The 21,116-nt window shown below is 39.2% G+C and overlaps 1 protein-coding gene across 1 annotated transcript in view; it reads left to right on the top strand.

The window, feature by feature from the left end:
* Positions 1-21,116, top strand: part of csmd3b (CUB and Sushi multiple domains 3b) — a 416,246-nt gene that overhangs the window by 97,682 nt on the left and 297,448 nt on the right. The window contains exon 2 of the mRNA XM_080862956.1: positions 2,019-2,241. Within this exon, the coding sequence (XP_080719082.1) occupies positions 2,019-2,241 (223 nt within the window). The remainder of the gene's footprint in view (positions 1-2,018; positions 2,242-21,116) is intronic.

Genomic DNA, 21,116 nt, shown 5'->3' with positions numbered 1-21,116 from the left:
CATTGCAAGCAGTAGCCTGGACCGACTTCAGTCCTGGACACTCCAAGGTTTTCATCTAGCACCTGTAGTGTATTTGATATAAAAGGATCATTAAGATCAAAGGGAGAAGATAATGATACTGATGTGAACTGTAAAGTCCAAGGAGATCAATTACATTTACATTTTATAATTTAGGCATTTAGCAGGTGCTGTAACCCGGAGAGATTTAAAATAAGTACAGCAGCAGGATTAGCTTCACTTCTAATTTATCAGTACATGAACCTTATAAAAGAAAGTGCAAAGGATCACTGTTGCTGTGTTAAACCTTTCTTTCAACTTATTGCCATATCATTAGAAAATGTCTGCAGGAATTACACTTCTCGTAGTTTTACTGTTTTAGTAGAATACCACAAGCAGTGCTTCTTAGCAACAACGCGTCATCCTTTATGACTACTTAACTCGAAACCTGAACTTTAATAACTTCTAACAAACAGAGTTCTGAATGACTGACCATAGTTTAAGTCTAATACTGCACTAATATCATTCACAATTGCTTGATTATCCAGTGCTTTACTCACAGGGAAAAAAGCATTGGGAAGCAAGAAAAGCATATTTACTGTTGTCACAAAAAATATAGATTTTTTGTTGTAGTTGATGTTAGAAGTTAGTTTTGCACCTGTCCCTCTAGACCCATATTTTGCACCAATATTTTGTGCTGTAGTTGATTTAGATGTCAGGTTTGCACCCCTCCACCCCCCTAAACCCACTTTCTTTGTCTCCTCCTGCTACCAGCCTGCCACCACATAAACAAAGTCATTTAAAGAGCCTATAGGAGCTCATTAAGATCAAGTAGTATTTATCTTCTCCATCCCTGAAGAATTCATTAACTGTTTTTGATGTTGTATGGTGCGAGCAAGAGCGTAATCGGTGTCGTTTTTCATTTTCAGTTGTTGTAGATGGATGTCTCAACAAAACAAAGCAAATGGTTATTCTGTACAGCTATAAATTGCCGAGTCATGTTCAAAGGCACTGCCGCTGACTGACACACCCCTTTGCTTGTTGTGCATTTTAACATGTCAGTAATTGATTAGCAGCAAACAAAGGAATTGCCAGCTTTTGATCTTGCAGATGCCCATAGGATGAATCCAGGAGAATGCACCGGTCTCTCATTGATTTCACCTTTTAAGTGAGCTGGAAAGGTTGCTCAGTGGCAAAAGAGTTTCCAGTCACTCGGGGGACCCGAGTTCAAGCACCCCATGCTGAATGTGAATACCACTTCCTGGGGTGCTGTTCTGAAGTCCTGCCCCTGCCCCATGCCCTCACTGTGAAGGAGTGCATCACAAACTATAGATAAGCAGCGCTACCCTAGAAGAAGTTCTGGGAAGTACTTACTTCTATGATCTTCATATATTTCTATTAATACGTAATCATAGATCAGCATCAAAGACCAGGATATATCAAAACGAAGCTGACCTACTTAATATCACTCATGCTGACTCGTTGCTTCTTGGTTCATTCATTAAAAGCAATGTTTTGTATATATTTTTTTCTTTTGACTTTTTAGTGGTCTTACATAAAATAATAATGAATAATTGACTGTCACTTCTAATGGTTGTGTTTAAAAAAGGCAGTAATAAGTACTTGTTAGTGTGCGTATGTGTGGTTTTGTGTACAGTTTGAATGTGCTATGCAGTTACTACTCTGTCATAATGACAACTGAACCAGCTTTAATACACTGGCAGTTACACACTGATGCTGTTGCAACTGCACGTGCTGAGGAAGACTCATGGCTGCACTTACAATAAATAGTTGTGCGACAGTTACGAAATCCTTTTGTCACAATGGGCAGACATACGGAGGTGAAACTTCTAGCATCATCACTCTTTCACGTTTTAAAATATTGAATAATGAACATTAAACATTTTGAGAGTTCAATTATCTTGATTTATTATAATGTCTTAAGGTCACAACTTCAGTTTGGCACCTTTATGTTTTCTTCCTCTAACTTAAGATGTGCTCAAATCTCTTTTCTCTTTCAGGTTTTATCTACACATGCGGGGGTACACTGAAAGGTCGAAATGGCAGTATAGAATCTCCTGGCTTTCCCTATGGCTACCCAAATGGAGCAAACTGCACCTGGGTCATTGTTGGAGAGGAAGGAAGTAGAATCCAGCTCATCTTCTTGTCATTTGCCATAGAAGAAGAGTATGACTTCCTGTCGTTGTACGACGGACATCCCCACCCTGCTAACTTCAGGACCAGGTAGGGCAGTTTTTATGTGTTATTCTTTTCAATTTTTCTTTTTTCATTTTCTTTTTTTTAAAGCAAGCGTTCATTTTGTCAAAGGAGAGAAATATGAAAACATTTAAAGCTTCAAACTGTTCTCATCCTATAATCTCATTAAAAATGAAGCATTGAATAAACTAAAAAATGCAGAGATCCGTCTCACATTTTGAGTTTTAATATCAATACAAATTGCTTAAGTAAAAGAAAACGTCCTTCTAACAGATACTGACACTACGGATGTTGCCCGAATTCTTTTAAGCAATGTTCACATGGTGTTAAATGACCTTTGATAGCAACAGGGTGATCCACATTTGGTTTGCGGCAGCAATCACTGCCACTGCGGCTTCCTTTAGTTATTGAATTAGTTTATTGAGCTCTTCTTGCAAGAAACACAATACCCTGAAAGAATCTTGTTTTAGATAAGCTATTAAACTCTACTTGTATGATTTTATCAGTCAATCAGTGGAGCTTAATAGCATCTGTCTGTGACTCTATTCACATTCAACATGTTCCTTTAACCCTGAAATGAATTTTTTTTTGTTATTTTATTAACTGTGAAATGTGAGAACACTGTTTAAATGTTTAAATGTCACTGCACACTGTACAAAGTGTTTAGGATGTTGGTTCACAAAAAGTAACTCAATTATATAAATGCAAATTAATTTTTTTTGTGGTTCATTCACACAAAATCATCCCTTAAAGATGGACTTATTGTTATAAGCCAGCTAATCAATAACATCTCACGTCCAAATCTGGTGAGTGAAAATAATCAAAGTAATAAAAGACAACAAACATTGCAACCAATTTAGTATTGGAAGAAAGACATTGTTTATAGAGCATAGCTGTTATTAACTGTTTTGTTTGATGCTTCACTAAGTTTTCTATGTCTTGGTCACATCAGTTATTCAAATTAAATAAACAAGCAAAAATAGAAACCAACTGTGACTCAGAAAGTGAATTTTATTTTATTTTTTTGTGTGGATTTGGTCATCCATGTGGGACGACTTTTTTTTTTTTTCAGTGAAGACTATCCAAGCTAAAGCAAGGTAAGCAACCACACGAAAGAAAATTCCCAATATTTTGTTCTTTCTTTGTGTTTTTTTCTTCACTTTGTAATGGATTTGAAGTTGGCTAAGCTTGGTTTCTAAAAGGCTTATAGTGAAGTCTGATCAAACCACACAGCCCCACAGTCCCAACAAAGCAGTTTCTAGTTTTCGTTCAAATCAGATAATCCGCATATCATATAATATAAGGTCTGATGTCACAACCTTGTTTTGCATATCTCATCGGACAAATTATGAACAGAAGCTTCCACTGTTGATGGAAAGATTTCTTTAATTACATCAGGCACGTGTGAGGCAACTACCAACAATATAGTGCCAGGAGAGAAAATCTGGTTTGGTTCAGTTGAGGAAAAAGGATTTGGGTCATGTAGAAATGAAATGAGTCGCCTTGATACTTGTCATGGGGAATGAACTGTTTTCATTAGCTTCAACAGGCATAATTTCTAATCAGCGAGCTGCACTAATCAACCTTTCTCGGACGTGGCGTTTAGGGCCCAAATTGCCATACAGAGTTAATTAAACAAGAGAGGAAAAGAATGGAACAAAACAGAAGAGAATACAAAAGGAAATAAGGTGACTAGGTGATTTTTGCCAGGTTATATAAAATTCTTGTTTCCACAAAGACAAAGAGACTTTCTCCCGACTCCAGTCTAAAGAAACTGGAGCTGGGAGAAAGTCAGAGATGCCCTCTGTGCTCTTATTGGCTGATTAGGATTCTTTGCTTATCTAAGATAACAGAAGATAATGTGTTGTGTGAATGCATTCATGTCCATAGGTTTGTCTGTGCTTGTCTGTGTGTGTATGTGTGTGCCTGTGGGGAAGATTTATGGCATGCATAATTCCAGTCGCCTTGCTACGTAAGCCAAACCTGTGGCTTATTCTCCTGCAGTCTCTTTTTCACTCTTTCATTACTTAAAACAGACATAGACACATAGCAACAAATTGTAATTTCATTGTCAACATAATACAAATTTAAGTGATTAAATACACTGGAGAAGACTGCACGATACGCTGCAAGTCATTTGTTCCCACTCACACACATGCAAATATTTGACCTTGCTCAGTAAAAACATATTTTATGGGGTGGCGCAGTGGTGCAGTAGTTATCACTGTCTCCTCACAGTAAGGTCCTCCAGCTGACTGAGGCCTTTCTGTGTGGCGGTCTCTCCTGGTGCTCTGGCTTCTGTCCATAGACATGCTTGTTAAGTTAATTGGTGATTCTAAATTGGCTGTGAGTGTGAAAGGTTGTCTGTCTCTCTGCGTTAGCCCTGTAATAGACAGCCAACCAGTAAAGGGTGTTTCCTGCCTCTCACCCTGTGACACAGTTTAGGCTCCTGCGACCCTAAATTGGATAGAAAAATATTCGATGAGCTTAGAAAAAGACACATTTCTCTATTCCTTCTTTTTGTTTTGGTTTTTTTCATATTTTTTCCAAATCCTTTACAATTTGAGAACTGGAAAAAAAAGTAAAATGCCCTGCACTGCATCTCAGCTATATAGGTATGGTGTCACAATCGATACATAAAAAATAAGAAGAATTTGTGTTATTGAAAATATGAATATTAAAATATTCAACTTTTTAATAGTTTTTAGCCTAAAAGCAGTTATTTGGGGTTTCATGGTTCAAGCTTGACCGTTGCTGTAAAAGTAATCTTTTTTTAAAAAAATGCATTAAAACTGTCACCGTTCTTTTTTTCTTTTTCAGTTAAAAAGCCTTAAATTCTTGGGTTTCTTTGTGGTAAAGTTGAAATGACATTTTTACATTTTTGTCACCACCTGTCTCACCTTGACTAGTATCTGAAAGTAAAAGCATTTTTTTAACAGTAAATATCTGTTCTTTTTAAATAACTATTATTATTGACAACATCAAAGGTGATGCTGTCTATCAACTGGAAATTAAATCTATTTGTGAATTTCTTCTACAATCACATTAATCAAGGTATAAAAACATTTTTCCCACTGCAAGTTGCCATCAGTGAGTAAAGGTCACCTTCCCTGATTTCTGCATGATAAAAAAAAAGCCCCAGTGCAACTTTGAAATAACAGTTCCTCTCTGCCCCAGTCGATTATTTATTGACTCTAGCTGGAAGTTAAAATTATTGACTGTGATAAACTGGGTTTTGAACTTTGGGATGGTCTCACCTGCCTGTTCTCTTCTTGATCTTGGTGCAACAAATAGATATGATGAATGGAGTTCATATAAGCCAGGAAACATCTGGGGATCACACACTGTGACTAGCACATTCAAGACATTTTTATGCAATTAGTAACTGGCTCAAATCAGGCTTTCAGGCTGGAATTTCTGCATAACTTATTTTAAAAAAAAAAATACTCTAATTCACAAATGATCCACAGTGTCTTGACAAAGTGAAGTAGTATTATTGCAAATCAAAACCATTTAGGAAACACAGCAACTCAGCCATAAAGTTACAGACCATGTAAATTTACAGAGTGGGGTCGCTGAGTGCTGAGGTGTAGGTGTCACTGTACTTTCGTCCATATAGTCTTTTTCTGGTAGAGAAACAGACGTTTTCTAATACACTATGAATCATGTTATTTCTCTGAAAAAAAGGTGTGAGGGTTTTTTTGTTTGTTTTCTTTTTTGTTTTTTACATGACTACCTACAACTTCATGGGCAGTCAGTGGAAACAGTACTTTAACATGTTTCTCAGTTTTAGTTGGTCTGTGTTTTGATTTATTTCAAGGAATGCTGCATGAACAACACAGTACTCCAATTATTCATGCAACATGCAGTTCATGCCAAATACCCTTGGTTTTCAGACTTTCTAGGCCAGATAATCAAATAAACCAAAGTCAAAAATCTGCTTTACTTAATGCAACTAAGAGCAGTGGGTCATCATCAAGAGCAACATGGGTCATGCTCAACATTCCTTCCAAATGCTTCCCTTTGAATCTGCTCAGCTGAACAATACATTTAAAGCACTGGACAGTGCAGTGCACAGACAGGGTAGTGGCCACCCATGGTGCATGTTGTTAACATCTCTGTAATTGAGGACGTGGGTTAGCACAATATTTGTATACCAGTTTTCCCACTGTGCATAGCTTTCACAAGTTTCTGTGACTGAATTTTTTTTTTTTTTTTGAATTGAAACCATGGTAAGGTATCAGGTGGCACATAAACTGTTGGAGTAGAAGACGTGACTGGGACTTCAGAGACTTTACCAGCTGTCTGAAAATTAATCATGTGTGAGCGCCAAGAGAGCATCTGAGAGTTTTTGGCCATGCATGGATAGATGGATAAAATACAAGTATTAAATGATGGAAGACACAGTAAGGGGTTTCCGTCACCAGACTTTCAGGATTAAATTGCGAAATTACCAGATTTAGGATTTGATCGCTGTGGTGTGACTACATGGTTCTTACAGTTACTCAGATTCAATGTAAACGTTTACATTATACATGAATTCTTCTGTGATTCATTTTTAAATTGTTTGATTTTTCCCCCTCTTCGTGTTATCCTTTCTTCATCCGAATGTCCAGTCAAAACTGTTGATGTGTGTATATTTTATCTGTAGGATCCTGGCAGATGACTTAGTGGCTTTCATTCAACTCGCTTGGACTTTTGTGCTGGTTCAGATACCATGGTAGCTTTACATGTGCAAAATGCAGATACAATTGTGTTTTCCATCAAGTAAGTGCACAGTCATGTTCACAAAATGAAAAAAAGAAATGTGGGGTTGTAGCAGGTCACTGCATGAATATTTGATCAGTGCAATCTGTCAGTCTGTCCATTTCATCCTGTGGCTAGATTTGTTGTGTGCAAGCAAATCTGTTTTCAAGCCATTTACTCAAGTAAACTAGGTTTGTGCAGATGCATTTCAACAATAAAAGCCACAAGAGGAAACCTAAACATAGTATTTGTGATTTCAAAGGAGCTTGCAAAGAAAAGCGTCTGGACTTCTTTAAGTTGCTTGAAGATGTTTCACCTCTCATCCGAGAAGCTTCTTCAGTTCTAAGGTCAAATGGTGGAGAGTCCCAGATATAAACCTAGTGGGAGTGACCCCCCACAGAGGGACAAAAGGACCCCCTGATGATCCTCTAATCGCCTGAGCCAAGGTGTGAAAGCGGGTGTGGGTCCCAATCAGCCAGGGTTTCGGGTGTGTTCATTGTGAAACCTGGCCCCACCTTATCATGCGAATTCCTGAGGTCAGATGGCCCAGGATGTGAGTGGGCGTTAAGGCGTCTGGGAAGGGATCTCAAAACTGGATTATAGATGGCAGAGAGTTGGTGTTGTAAACCCCCGCCTCTGTTCAAAGATGGTCGCTCACAGTGGACATAGATGGCTTCTTTCACTCCTCTTTCAAACCATCTGTCCTCTCTGTCCAAAATGTGAACATTGGCATCCTCGAAAGAGTGTCCTTTATCCTTAAGATGCAGATGGACTGCTGAGTCTTGTCCTGTGGAGGTGGCTCTTCTGTGTTGTGCCATGCGCTTGTGAAGTGGCTGTTTGGTCTCTCCAATGTAGAGGTCTGAGCATTCCTCGCTGCACTGTACAGCATACACCACATTGTTAAGTTTGTGTTTTGGCGCTTTGTCTTTCGGGTGAACCAGTTTCTGGTTCAGCGACCATCTTTGAACAGAGGCGGGGGTTTACGACACCAACTCTCTGCCATCTATAATCCAGTTTTGAGATCCCTTCCCAGACGCCTTAACGCCCACTCACATCCTGGGCCATCTGACCTCAGGAATTCGCATGATAAGGTGGGGCCAGGTTTCACAATGAACACACCCGAAACTGATTGGGTCCCACACCCAATTTCACACCTTGGCTCAGGCGATTAGAGGATCATCAGGGGGTCCTTTTGTCCCTCTGTGGGGGGTCACTCCCACTAGGTTTATATCTGGGACTCTCCACCATTTGACCTTAGAACTGAAGAAGCTTCTCGGATGAGAGGTGAAACGTCTTCAAGCAACTTAAAGAAGTCCAGACGCCTTTCTTTGCAAGCTCCTTTGACTACGATGACCTGGATGACTGAGAACCTTCACAGACTATTTGTGATATCAGACAGATTCAGTGGCAGACTATCAGCAACAGCTTGAAAATATTAATAGTCTTTATGGAGCTTGAATCTATAACATTTCTGATCAAAGTCACGCATGCGTTACCATTATTACTTATTACACTGGATTTCAAATTTCTAAAAACACTTGGAAAAATGTTTCACATTTTTAATTTTTAATTGAAAACTTTCATTTTGAATTTAGTAAATGTGTAATTTTTTTTGTAATTTTTCCTCTGGTGGTAATTAATGACCTTGTAACCCAGGTTACTGACTGTCTTGCTCTGAAATAAAAAAAACGGGAAGGAGGTTGTGTAATGAGTGTCATTCGTTTTATTATTGATGCCACATTTTTACTCATTTTCAGTCCAGACCTTGGATTTACTGCTGACCATTTTTAGGATTGTTTGTTTGTTTGTTAAGCCATTTAACACTGACCTATGAATCACTCAAGCATAAAAAAACCCCTTTAGCTCAAGGAATGAACCAGTGTTATATCTACACTCAACACACCACAGTAGCTTCATTTTTCAGCCAGACAATGATCCCACACACATGCCAAATGCAGTAAAACTATACCTGAGTAGAAAAGCACTAAATAGAACACTAACAGGCCTTAACATTATTAAAGCAATGTGGGATCATCTTGACAGAGAACAGAACAAAAGGGAGCCAACATCCAAAGAAGAGCTTTAAATGTCCTTCAAAAAAACCTGGTGAATTATTCCTGAGATTTAAAGAAAATGCAAGAAAGCTTGCCTAAAAGAGTGCAGGCTGTGTTGAAAAATAATTGAATTTTAAGCTACTTAAAACTACAGAAACTCTGTTTTTTCCTTATATTCCTATATTTCCTTAATCTCTGACTCACTTCCACAGTGTGTCTTTGTCCTGTCTTCCTCCCCTCACCCAGATGGACACTCCTCCTTGAGCCTAGTTCTGCTGGAGGTTTCTTCCTGTTAAAATGAAGTTTTTCCTTCCCACTGTTGCCTTTTTTTGCTCATGTTAGTGTACCTTGGCACATACAAATGCAGACATGCAGCAAATTAACTAGTAGCAGTGCTGTAGTCCGAATACAGAGCACAAAAAAAATGTTTTTATTATGATGGTCATCTGATCACGTAACTCCCAAATATATTTGATCTCATTTCTTGAGCAAGAACTGATCTTGACATTACAAAATATATTCATAAATCTGTGATGTAATGTGACGTATGCTTGGAGCCACATTACTGTGACACACACACATTCAGAGAAAAAAAACATTGCTGAATGTCACGAGAGGAAAAGCTTGGATGTGTCTGTTAACTCTATTTTTACCCCTTTTAGGTTGCGATATACTGGCTACTTTATTCCCTGCTTCCTATTTGTACTCTGACCCAGTTTGTATCTTCAATCCTTTACAGCACCAATTTTACACCTGGCTAAGTCACACCCACCCACTCCCTAAACACACAAGACACATCCACGGAAACTGAGAGACACATGGTCGCTGCCACAAAGTAAACGTACACAGGCAACGTAAATACACAGCCATACAGCAAGACATGCACCTGCTGCACACAGGCGCAGAAGGCAAACAAACACAAAGGCCATGGGAAACAGCAATGTGTGATTGGTGTGAAAAGAAACAAATACGGCCTTTGATGTCGGGACAATATTCCTGAGCAAAACCGAGTTCACATTTTTGGGGGAAGACAGCGAGAAGTGTATATGTAGATGCACAGGTATGTGTGTGTGTGCTTTAGCGTGTGAGTGAGTGAGAGGTTTTGTGTGAGTGTGAACTGAGGTGTGTTTATCCCTGAGGTAGTGGTATTTCATCTCTTCCTGCATCAGTTCTGCCCTGTAGGGGGTAAGAGGCGTGTGTGTGTGTGTGTGTGTGTGTGTGTGTGTGTGTGTGTGTGTGTGTGTGTGTGTGTGTGTGTGTGTGTGTGTGTGTGTGTGTGTGTGTGTGTGTGTGTGTGTTAGAAGATCCAAATAGCTTTGCTCAGGTTAAAAAGACAGGAAGGAACAGAAAAGGAAGTCTTTTTCTTAGCATGTCTTTTTTTGCCAAGGTTGTTCTCCCTGCATGCCCTTGTGTATGCCACTTTTTGTTGCTTGACAATTTGAATTGGTTCATTGTTGCCAGCCTGCTGTTTGACAGAGATTGTTGAGGATTTAAACATGAAAAACTAACTTAAACAAGAACACAGCAGGACATCTGTATGGTCACTACAGGAGGCTGTAGTGGCAAACATGCAATACTAAAGTGATTTTGTGCAGAAGAAATTCTTCTGTATTCTTCTAAATGAACACATAGGAATAATAGCCACAGTCTCAACAGCGAGAGTCTCTTTAGACAAACCAAAACCTGCAACAAAACAAATAAACCTTCTCAGGAGAACTGTTCCAACTTTTACTGCAGTAAACAACATTTTGGCACTGTGGGTGTCCATCAGGTAGCCAATTTGGGGTAAACGATCACTGCAAGAAAACTTGAGCAAAACTGTTGTGAGGCCTTGCTTTGATTTGTGCATAATTGCTGGGCCTTGCACAATGTGCAGGAAGACACTTTTTGATGTGAGTGCGTTTGTGCTTCATCGAGGTATCCTTTCATTGAAAGTTACACAGATTTCAGAAATCAGAAACATTTCTGTTTGAAGCAATTACATCACTGCATGTTTACATCTGTGTCTCTTACTTTTTTTGTTAATTTCTCTCATTTATTTTTGCAAAGTATGATTCAAAAAGTTTTTTTTATAGTTTTACATGACAAAAGTTACTGTTATACAAAGGAAACTCAGGGAAAGAAGGGTGTCCCAAGTCCATTAAAATACACATTAAGCTAGAATTTACCTCAACAATCAGTATGTTTTTACTTAAAATTGATATAATTCCAAGCATTTCTCATTTTTACTTCATATCAGTGACTGTCTGTGTCTCTGAACTCCTCTCTTGATATACCTTCACTTTTATCTTTTCTCATTCTCACAATCTGTCTCTGTCTTAAGCCTGCCTTTTATTGAATAGATGTAATTCACTACTTCATCTCTCTTTTACTTAATATCTGTTTCTAAACTGTCCTCTGTGTCTCTCTTTTCACAATTCGACTCCACCACTCCCCACCTAATCTGTTTCTCTCTCAATTCTTCCAATAAATGTCATTAATTCGGCACTGATAACCAGCTCTGTTCTTTCAGCTCAGTCTGGCACATATTATAATTAGAATCATTACAGTAACGTTAACAGTGCAATACAATATTCAGGAGTCAAATCCCCTGGTGATTGAGCTCTCTTGAGGCTTTGGAGCTCCTGTTCTTTGTGTCATCCTGTGGACACTGTAGTCTGTTGAGATTATGTCTGTGTGCGTTTATTACACCTGGGGTTGGTGTTAATTGATTCCTCCCCGTCCTTTTCTGAATGGTGTGTTCGGTCTTATGAGAGAAAATAGGTGCGGTTTCATCAGTCATGTGCAATAAAATCTCCATTACAATAACTACATTTAAATACTAACAAGGCTACCTGCCAGTGCTTGATGAGGGCAATACTTCAGAAACTGCCAGATCAGTGACCTGTGTGCTTATTCACATCTGGTTCTTTTATTGTAGAGCTTATTAAAATTATAATTAATTTAAAACATTAACAAAAACATATCCACCACAACTCTTACCAGAGCCTTTAAATCTTAACATCATAAAAGGGTGACCGAACAAATAGAAACGTGGATTGATGATTGAAATAACTGATAGAATAATGTAAGTGAGAAATGTGTGTCTATTGCATACTTTGTGTACTGAACTTTACATTTCTATAGCCTGATGTCAGGTTGCCTTTTCTTGACAGTTTGATCAGTTACGTGAAAGAAGAACAATTAGAACTTGCAGCCATAAAAAGTCATAGGAGTCTTTAAATACAATCAGCACTGTAAAAACATGTTTGCCTGACAATGCAAATGTGAGTGTTTCAATATTCAGAGCAATGCAAATGTGTTTACTTGGAAGTCTTTTTTGGAAGCTTTCTCAGCAGTGGCAACATAATAAACGCATTTGTGCAGTATGGGTTTATTGTATGTCTAAATTTTACAGTTTTGGCTTATTTTTCCTCGTTTTTTCAGCTGCTCCCTTTTACACAAGGGGTGGTCACAGTAGACGGATCCACATGTGTGATTTGTCAGATTTTTAAGTCGGATACTCAGCCACTTAAATCCTAAATCTTGTGTCTTAGACCATGGATTTTATGCATGTTAGGCAAATGTGGTAACCACTATACTTTAGAGCGACAGACTTTTTGTCATTATTGCGTTAGTTTATTCCATCCATGAGACTGACACTGCCCATGGACAACTCAAACTAAAAATAAATAGATTTTTATTCTGTGTGCTAAACCTGTTGAGCTGTTCAAGGTCCTGGTGAAACCCATTTTGCCTTGGTCATGGTTCAGTCCTCTTAACTTTGTTTGATTTGGATGGCAAACCGATGAGACCCGAGGCTATGAAACAAGTCAGCCTGTCTGATAATATTGACTGTTTTGCGAGCTTGAGTGCTTGGTCACACATGTGCGTGCATGCCTTTTCTGTTTATGTGCTCGAGTCTTACTCATGTTTTGGGACTTAGATGTTGGGATGTGTCTTTACTATGGAGAAGGGACGGGGAGTATCATATAGTATCTCATATGGTAAATCAGTTTAGCCTGATAAGGAAGGTACAGTAGTACGTATGGTTAAGGTTAGATTTCCAGGAAATAGATGGAAGTCAGTGTAATGGCTTCAGAAAACATGACTGTTTTGTCTGTGTGTGTGTGTGTGTGTGTGTGTGTGTGTGTGTGTGTGTGTGTGTGTGTGTGTGTGTGTGTGTGTGTGTGTGTGTGTGTGTGTGTGTGTGTGCATGAAGTTCCAGTAATCCCAGTGGCTAAGCTGGTAATCCCCTCAAGCTGCCCATTAGCCCCTTGACACAGACATATACAGACACACACGCCCACAGACACACACAGACAGACTCTACCTCCAGGGCAGTCACCCAGGTGTCAGACAGACTATTCCTCAGGGAGGGATCACTATGATCAGCCACAGAGCTGGCCCACTGCCCCTGGAGAAGGAATGGAGACAGTGGCTGGCAATACATACAGATTAAAGAGAGGGCGACAAAAGGCGAGCAAGAGATGAAGAGAGAGACAGAAAAGGGGATGTCAGAGGGAAATCAGATTTAGATGATTGGCAAAGGGAACAAGCAAAGACAAAGAATTAAAAGGAAAAGTTATTTTTCGGTGTGTTTCTGCTTACTGGACTGGCCTCTGCATCAAATGCTATCTTATCTAGAGATTTTGAAGCTTTGAAATACTCCCCCCTCCGCTATCAGGACAAGAACACCAGATTTCTGTTATGGCTGGATTTTTTTTTGTCTTGTGTAGAGCATTTCTTTTCCATTTCTGTGTTTGCCCTGATGTTGTTTCTATCTCTGAAATGACATCAGGTGATCTCTACAGCAACATTTCCTTTGAGTTAGTATCCTCAAACTGGTGGTTCACCTACGCCACAAATGGACTTTTTGAAAAGCATAATGCCTTTGTGGAAACACTGTCTTTGCTCTATCAATTCCTCCCACAGGAGCTTGTGATAATCAGTGTGTGGACACTCATGGCCCTTGGAATCTGTAAAAAGAAACAAACAAAAAAAAACAACTCACAGTTTTACCTGTGTGCTTGTCATTGATAAAGCAAGACAACTTGTGCATTTCGGGAAACTTTTTTATAGGTATGCGACATATGGTGAGAAAACACTGCCTTGATGGAATCCCATAGACACCCACCATCTCTTTGGAGTTCAGCACTGAGCCATGTGGGCAGGAAGAAGCATGTTTTTCTCATTAAAGCTCTACTATTATGAGTCATTCAGTTTGAACGCTGAACATATCACTAGTCCACGCTGATGTGGGACGACAGAAGAATTGTTCCCTTTAGTATGTCACATAACAGAAACAGTAGGACACAGGAACTAAGACTCAGAAAGCAGGGATGCTGTTTCTGTTTGCACTCCTGTCTCCAACATCATTTCTAGGCAAAATCTTAGAAGTGGTGTTCTCACTTGGCTCAGCATTGCCTAATTTGAATTTCCTCTGTGTTTAGTTAGGGCTTCTGTGTCTGTAGTATTTCCTCTTTTCCTTCTTTTAACATACACTAATAAGCCAAAACATTTTGACTGTCTGCCTAATATTTTCCTCCTTGTGTCATAAAAATAGCTCCTACTTGATAATTTGTGGTCACCAAGATACTAGCAGTTCCAATAAAATGAAATATGGATTTTCTAAATTGTTTTTCTGTCTGTTACTTCTTTTTAAGGAATTTTAGTATAAAGGTTCTTTTCTTTATTTTGGATTCTTCAGTCTAAATCCAGTTACATAAACCCATTTCACTACAGCATGGGTTGAATAGTACAACCTATAAAACAGTGCTTGGCCCCTAACAGCTTTCCTCTAGAGTAGAGTTATAGTGTTTGTGTGTAGACAGTGATTGAGATTTTCTTTATTTAGTCATCCTTAGTCGTCCTGCAACTGGTCTAGTCCAGACACTCAGCTTCAATTGGGGTTTGGTAAAATTACTGAAGACAAAGATGTTTAAACTTCTGTTGCAATCGTTCCATTGAGTTGAGATCTGTGGAATTTGGAGGCCAAGCCACCGTTTTAAATATTTTGTCAGTTCCGCAGTTTCCTTCTACTGAGGACACTGTGGGCAGTGTGGTAGGACACATTGTTCTGTTGAAAGAGGCCATGCTGTGATGCTTAGTGAATGTCACTTGAATGCTTAGACTTTGAGTTAGCACTGTTGCTAGGTGCACCCATCACCGCTGACTAGATTGCACCATTACACTTGACACTGCAGGGGTAGTTGGGGTGCTCTGAGCCAATCATCTGGCCATGATCATTAGACTCACATTGATTTCAAGATCTCGCATGCACTACATTTTGAGACAATCATCATAATTCACTGTATAACTACAGTCAGTGGTCTTAATGTTTTGGATCATTAATTTTCATAGCAGGTTCAGAAGATGAACAAAAAGGCCTAAAAAAAAAAACAAGTTGGCAGTCAGTGAATTAAAAAAGCTGTGAACTACTAAAGAAATAACAGAAAAAGCTGCACAGTGCTGACAGGAAAACGACTAAGTTGGAAAACACTAAACAAACCAAATGCACAGGAACAAAGTGGAAAAATAAAAGCTCAAACAACGACATGCGCCACACACACACACACACACACACACACACACACACACACACACACACACACACACACACACACACACACACACACACACACACACACACACACACACATGAAAAAGGGAAGAGTAAGAGTAAGAAAGTGCAAAAACAAAATCTCCATAAATATCTAACCTTCAAAATCAGGAAGTAACTACAATACTATAACTATAAAAACAACTCACTAAGTCAACGAGGGACACAGAAATAAAGAGCACGCAGGTAAAACTCTAGTACAAAGTATACTGGAAATTAAGAATTATAACAGAGACCATGAATCCACATAAATACCATAACCATACTCACATCGCTTTATATCTCTGCTTTTGGTGTACCATGTTTCAGTTCTAAGGTAAATAAGGGTAAATAGCTAAGATTTATTGATCATCAGGGTGACTTCTTCTCTAACATCAGAAATGTTTGCAGTTTTGATGTTGGTCTGGGGTATTTGGCTGTGTGTTGACAAAATGACATGGAGGAGAGACATAAAGCAGTGATCACAGACAGCAGCTGCTGCTGCCCATCAATCTGAGAAGGCTTAGAAAATTCCTGGCAAATTCACAGCAAGATCAGAGATGCCGTGCTCACAGAAAATGAAAGTAATGCAAGAGCTACGACTCAGATTCTATAGGTTTTGTTTAGCATATTAAATTTTAAATTTCATGACATTACAGTTAGATAAACACTGAAAAAGTATGGCTTGTTTGGAAGGAATTAGAGGGCAAAGCTTCTTCTCTCTAAAAACAAACAAACAAGATAGCTACATGGCCTAGGTTTGCAAAGTTGCTTCTGAACAACAATTATGTCCTAATACCTAAAACCTAAGAATTTAAAGAGGTGTTACTTTATTTTCACAATGACTGTATTTTCTGTGTTACAGGAGCAGACTTCTAAGGACCAAATCATTCTTGTGCTACAATAATGAATAAATAGTTATGGTACATTATTCCACCTACTTATACATTGTTTTTTGCACAGGGCTACGTAGCCACTTGAGAGTTTCTATGCTAATAAAAGACCCAAGCGAAGTAAGTAATTTCACTTATAAAGCATTCAGTTGGAAATTAACTTATTAAGCTCTTAGGTGAAATTTGACTTTATCGCTCCTATGATTGGTGCAAATGAGCTAAATACCATAAAGTTAATTACATTGTGCCATAGAAGCCAAACATTTGTTTGGAAAATAGGAATCCAATTATGTTGCAGCAGACACACACTGTATATCAGCTGTCCATGACAGCATCACGTTACCTCAGTCTCAGTGTTTGCTGAAAGGTAAACAGTAGTTTTTTTTTCTCATTTTCTATCCTTGCCATTGTTTCCTTCTGTCATTTCCTTTGATCTTTATGATGTGACATAATAATCAATAGTGAACTCAAGCAAAAGCAAAACACATACAAAGGAAAATCAATCATCTTTTTTTTTTCCCAAAGAGATTCATTACTTCTTTCCTTGGGGTGTCTAAGTGTCTCAGACTGACCATTTCATAAATGTGGTGATTTTTCTATACATCAATAAGCAGACATTGTCCATGGTTGCCTGGTCCCTAAAGCTACATGTACAGTATCTTTTTAATTTGATTTAACAGAATACTTGTGAAACTGCACCACCTGGGTACACTTTCCTTTTAATTTGAAGTTATCAGTGTTTCATCAGTTATTCTTTGTCAGCAAAAACCCATATGAGCATTTTTTTTGCCAGGCCTGCTTCCTTTTTTGCTTCACTCATGTATGGCACCGACATGTACAGTTAATTTATCTGTTTGATCCTGGAGTAAAACACAAATGGATAACGTAACATTGCATTTGCAAGGGAATTGCGAAATTAACATATATTAAAATATTAATATATTAATATTAACATTAACATATATAAAACTCAAAGGAATTGGAAAACATAGATATTAATAATTGCTGACCTCCCCATGGCCATTCATTCTACACAAAAATAATTAAGTAGTTAACAAAGAAATGACATAAAAGCTATTCTCTCTTTTATTATCTGTCATAGAAACAGTTAAAGAAAAAAAATCTGGGCAATGAGCTACAAGAAATTCTATAATTTTATACATTTATTTCTTAGAATTTGTTCCCAGAGAGTCACGGTTATTCTTTGAGCATCTCTCTCACTCTTTGGTTGTCCTTCATTTGTTACGGCAGCAATTCTTTATCATACAGAAAAACTAATATATAGTGTTGAAATTGCACTTGTCTTGCACCCTGAGCTACAGCCAGGGTGGCTGTAGCTCAGGTGGCAGAGCAGGTCAGCCACTAATCAGAAGGTCGGTGGTTCGATCCCAGGCTGCACCCTGGCTGCATGCCAAATATCCTTGGGCAAGATACTAACCCCGTGTTTGCCTACTGGTGGTGGTCAGAGGGCCCGGTGGCGCCAGTGTCCGGCAGCCTCGCCTCTGTCAGTGCGCCCCAGGGCAGCTGTGGCTACAATGTAGCTTGCTATCGCCAGTGTGTGAATGTGTGTGTGAATGGGTGAATGACTGAATGTAGTGTAAAGCGCTTTGGGGTCCTATGGACTAGAAAAGCGCTATACAAATGCAGGCCATTTACCATTTACCATATTAAATGTGTGTTTAAATTTCTTTACTCTGACAGAAAGGGGAGTTTCACTGGTTCTGCTCACATAAGATCAAAATGGGCTATAAAGCCCCTTTCGCCACAGCCTTTTAGGGTTTTCCATTTGGTAATAGTACCTGGTACTGGATACTTTTTTAGTACCTACTTGCCCGGGGTTCCAAGGGATAGAAGCAGGTACTAAAATGTGATGTCATCAGACTGCAGGCCACCAATTGGCTGGTCAATAGAGTCACTCAATGAGTCATGGGAGCCTCTCATTCACGAAAATCTAAACCACCGTTTTTGTTTCCCGAATCGGGCCAAAAGCCACAGATCGAACAGCTGGTGTATTGTTGCTTTGATGTCCACCTTTGCTGTATAGCGTTCCTGTTGCATATTAATTATGTCATGGGACGCGCAGATGCATTGCTATGATGACAAGCACGCATACAAGGTAGTACTGGGTTGTAATGAAAAACCAGTCGATCCGAGTTGAGCTATGGCGATCCGTGGCGAGTCGATCTGAGTAGGTACTAATGGAAAAGTGGCTTATGTGGCTTACAATGCAAAATGAATTTGACATTTCCAGTCAACACTATATGCACTGAAACCAGTTTGACATTTCATTTAGTTGTTTGGGTAACTGCTTGTATGCATACATGGACATGCAGTAGGACATGTTTAAAGCTTACAAGTAATGTTCTGGTAATAATTTCAATCTCCACCCCAGAGAGGGGATTGCAGAATAGATCAGAGACGGGCAGATATAAGGATACATAAACGCCCAGACACTGAAAGGCTGAGAACAATGCTTTTCTGTCTGCTCTGCTGCGCTCTCCATTATCCTTCAGACAGAAATACAAGAATTCAATTAAAAGACCATGTACTGACCTTAACACACACACACACACACGTGAACACACACAGTGTTGATGTATCAATTAATCACTGTCTGTCACCTGACTTATTATAGACTATGTATCCTCACTAGGCCATGAGAATTTTATATATATCTACAACGTTTGTGTGTGCGCATGCATGTCCATGTGTGTAAGATGTCCTTCCACTCTATAATGACCATTGTTATTCCCAACCCTTAAAATAATGTTTGTGCCAACAGGCCCTTTAATAGGATTTGTGTGTGTGTGTGTTTGATTCATTAGTATGCAGTGCTGTTCTGTACTTGCCTCATGTTATTAGGCATTGAAATGAAATGACTGAGTATGGCCTGAGTCCTGGGGCTCAAACTAACACAAAAAGCTAAACATTAAACTGACACAATCAGAGACACACAAACACATTCACACCGTCAACCCTGAAGACATATGCTCTCGATGTCTATTTCAATTTCCATCGAAGGCTAAAGTCATTTTATTGTGGATTCTTAAAATTGCTATTTTGACTGAAGAACGCTATTTATTTTCACACTGCTGTGAATTAAAGTCACAGACTCTGGTTGGCCCATTGCTATTGATGTCATGGTCTGCACAGGACCTGAAGACTTTCACTGGCTTTGCGCCAGATACCTATTCCACTTTTGTTAGGATAAATTAAATAAACAGTCTCATTTATTTAGCATGCTACACTGAATGCAAATGCTTTTATTCACATTTTATGTTTAATAGATTATACCCATGCCCACATATATGCTGTAAATCTTAATGAATTTATTCAGCCCTGTAACAGCAATATTTGTACTTGTCCAAAACTCTACCAAAACTAATGAGACTATGCGGTTTAGAGCAGCCAAGGGGGATTTTTATGGACAGAAGTTACATTTTCTGATTCACAATCCTTTCGAAAAAGAAAGTGCATTTGGATATTAAAACTAACTGATGAGCCATCTGTCACAAGTAGGTGGGAGCTGAGCAAGAAGTTGAGCCAAGTTGTTGATATGCAGTGTTGGGAAGGTTACTTTTAAAATGTATTCCATTACAGAATACAGAATACATGCCCCAAAATGTATTCTGTAACCTATTCCGTTACGTTACTCAATGACAGTAACGTATTCTGAATACTTTGGATTACTTAATATATTGTGGCGAGTTCAGACAAGGAGGAGACGGAGGTATCGTTTGGTCTTGCTTCCCGTGAGCTAGCCAGGGAGCACAGCCGTTTATTACATTTGCAGAAGAACACACTGCCACTAGCTAACTGCTCAGCGCGGCAACCACAACACACATAGGGCGCCCTCTGACCCCGGAAGGACACACCGTCGCAGCGAGAGGGCGTCACCCGTCACCATGGCAACATACACAAAACATAACTGTACAAGCAGAACCCCAAACAGCCCTGACCCGCTACAATATTATCATGCTTTTTACAACAACGTGAATGTACTATTGCTGTGTGATTTATTACTATTACTGAAGGTCCGCGACTCCGAACTGTAGTAAAGGGACCTCTGACTAATGCTGGGCTCACACTGTGCGATTTTTGGCCCATTTTGAGCCGATTTTTGAGTCGTGCGATCGTTTTGGCGATCGGCCCGATTTTGGCCTTCATCGTGCGTCGTGCATCGTGTAGTATACGTGGGGTAACGAGAAGCGATTGACACCTCACGACCAGCTCCCGATCATCAATCGCTTGGTCGTGAGGGTGTCACCGCAGTTTGCCACACTGCGCACGCGCAAACACAAATGTCAGCGAAAAAGACGGCGTAGCACGGCAGTGCAGCGTGTGATCTGGACACAAGCGATGGAGGCACAACCTGTAGAACCATCCGAGCCCTTTCGATGTGGCCTCACAAAATTATCACGACCACAACAACCGTGAAAATAGTTGGATCGACACTGCTGCTCAATCACAGCTGCCTGACCAATGTTTTTCATTAGCAATTTAGCAAAGTTGATGGTGGTGGTTAGAGCTGGGCGATATGAGATTTTTTCATATCACGATATGTTTTTTTCATTTCAGGCGATAACGATATCTATCACGATATAAGCCAAATAACTATATTTGTAAGAT

Source organism: Rhamphochromis sp. 'chilingali' (assembly GCF_963969265.1).
Source record: "Rhamphochromis sp. 'chilingali' genome assembly, chromosome: 17".
NCBI classification, from domain to species: domain Eukaryota; kingdom Metazoa; phylum Chordata; class Actinopteri; order Cichliformes; family Cichlidae; genus Rhamphochromis; species Rhamphochromis sp. 'chilingali'.
The sequence above is the reverse complement of the archived record's forward strand: the minus strand, read 5'-3'. Positions and strand labels throughout refer to the sequence as shown.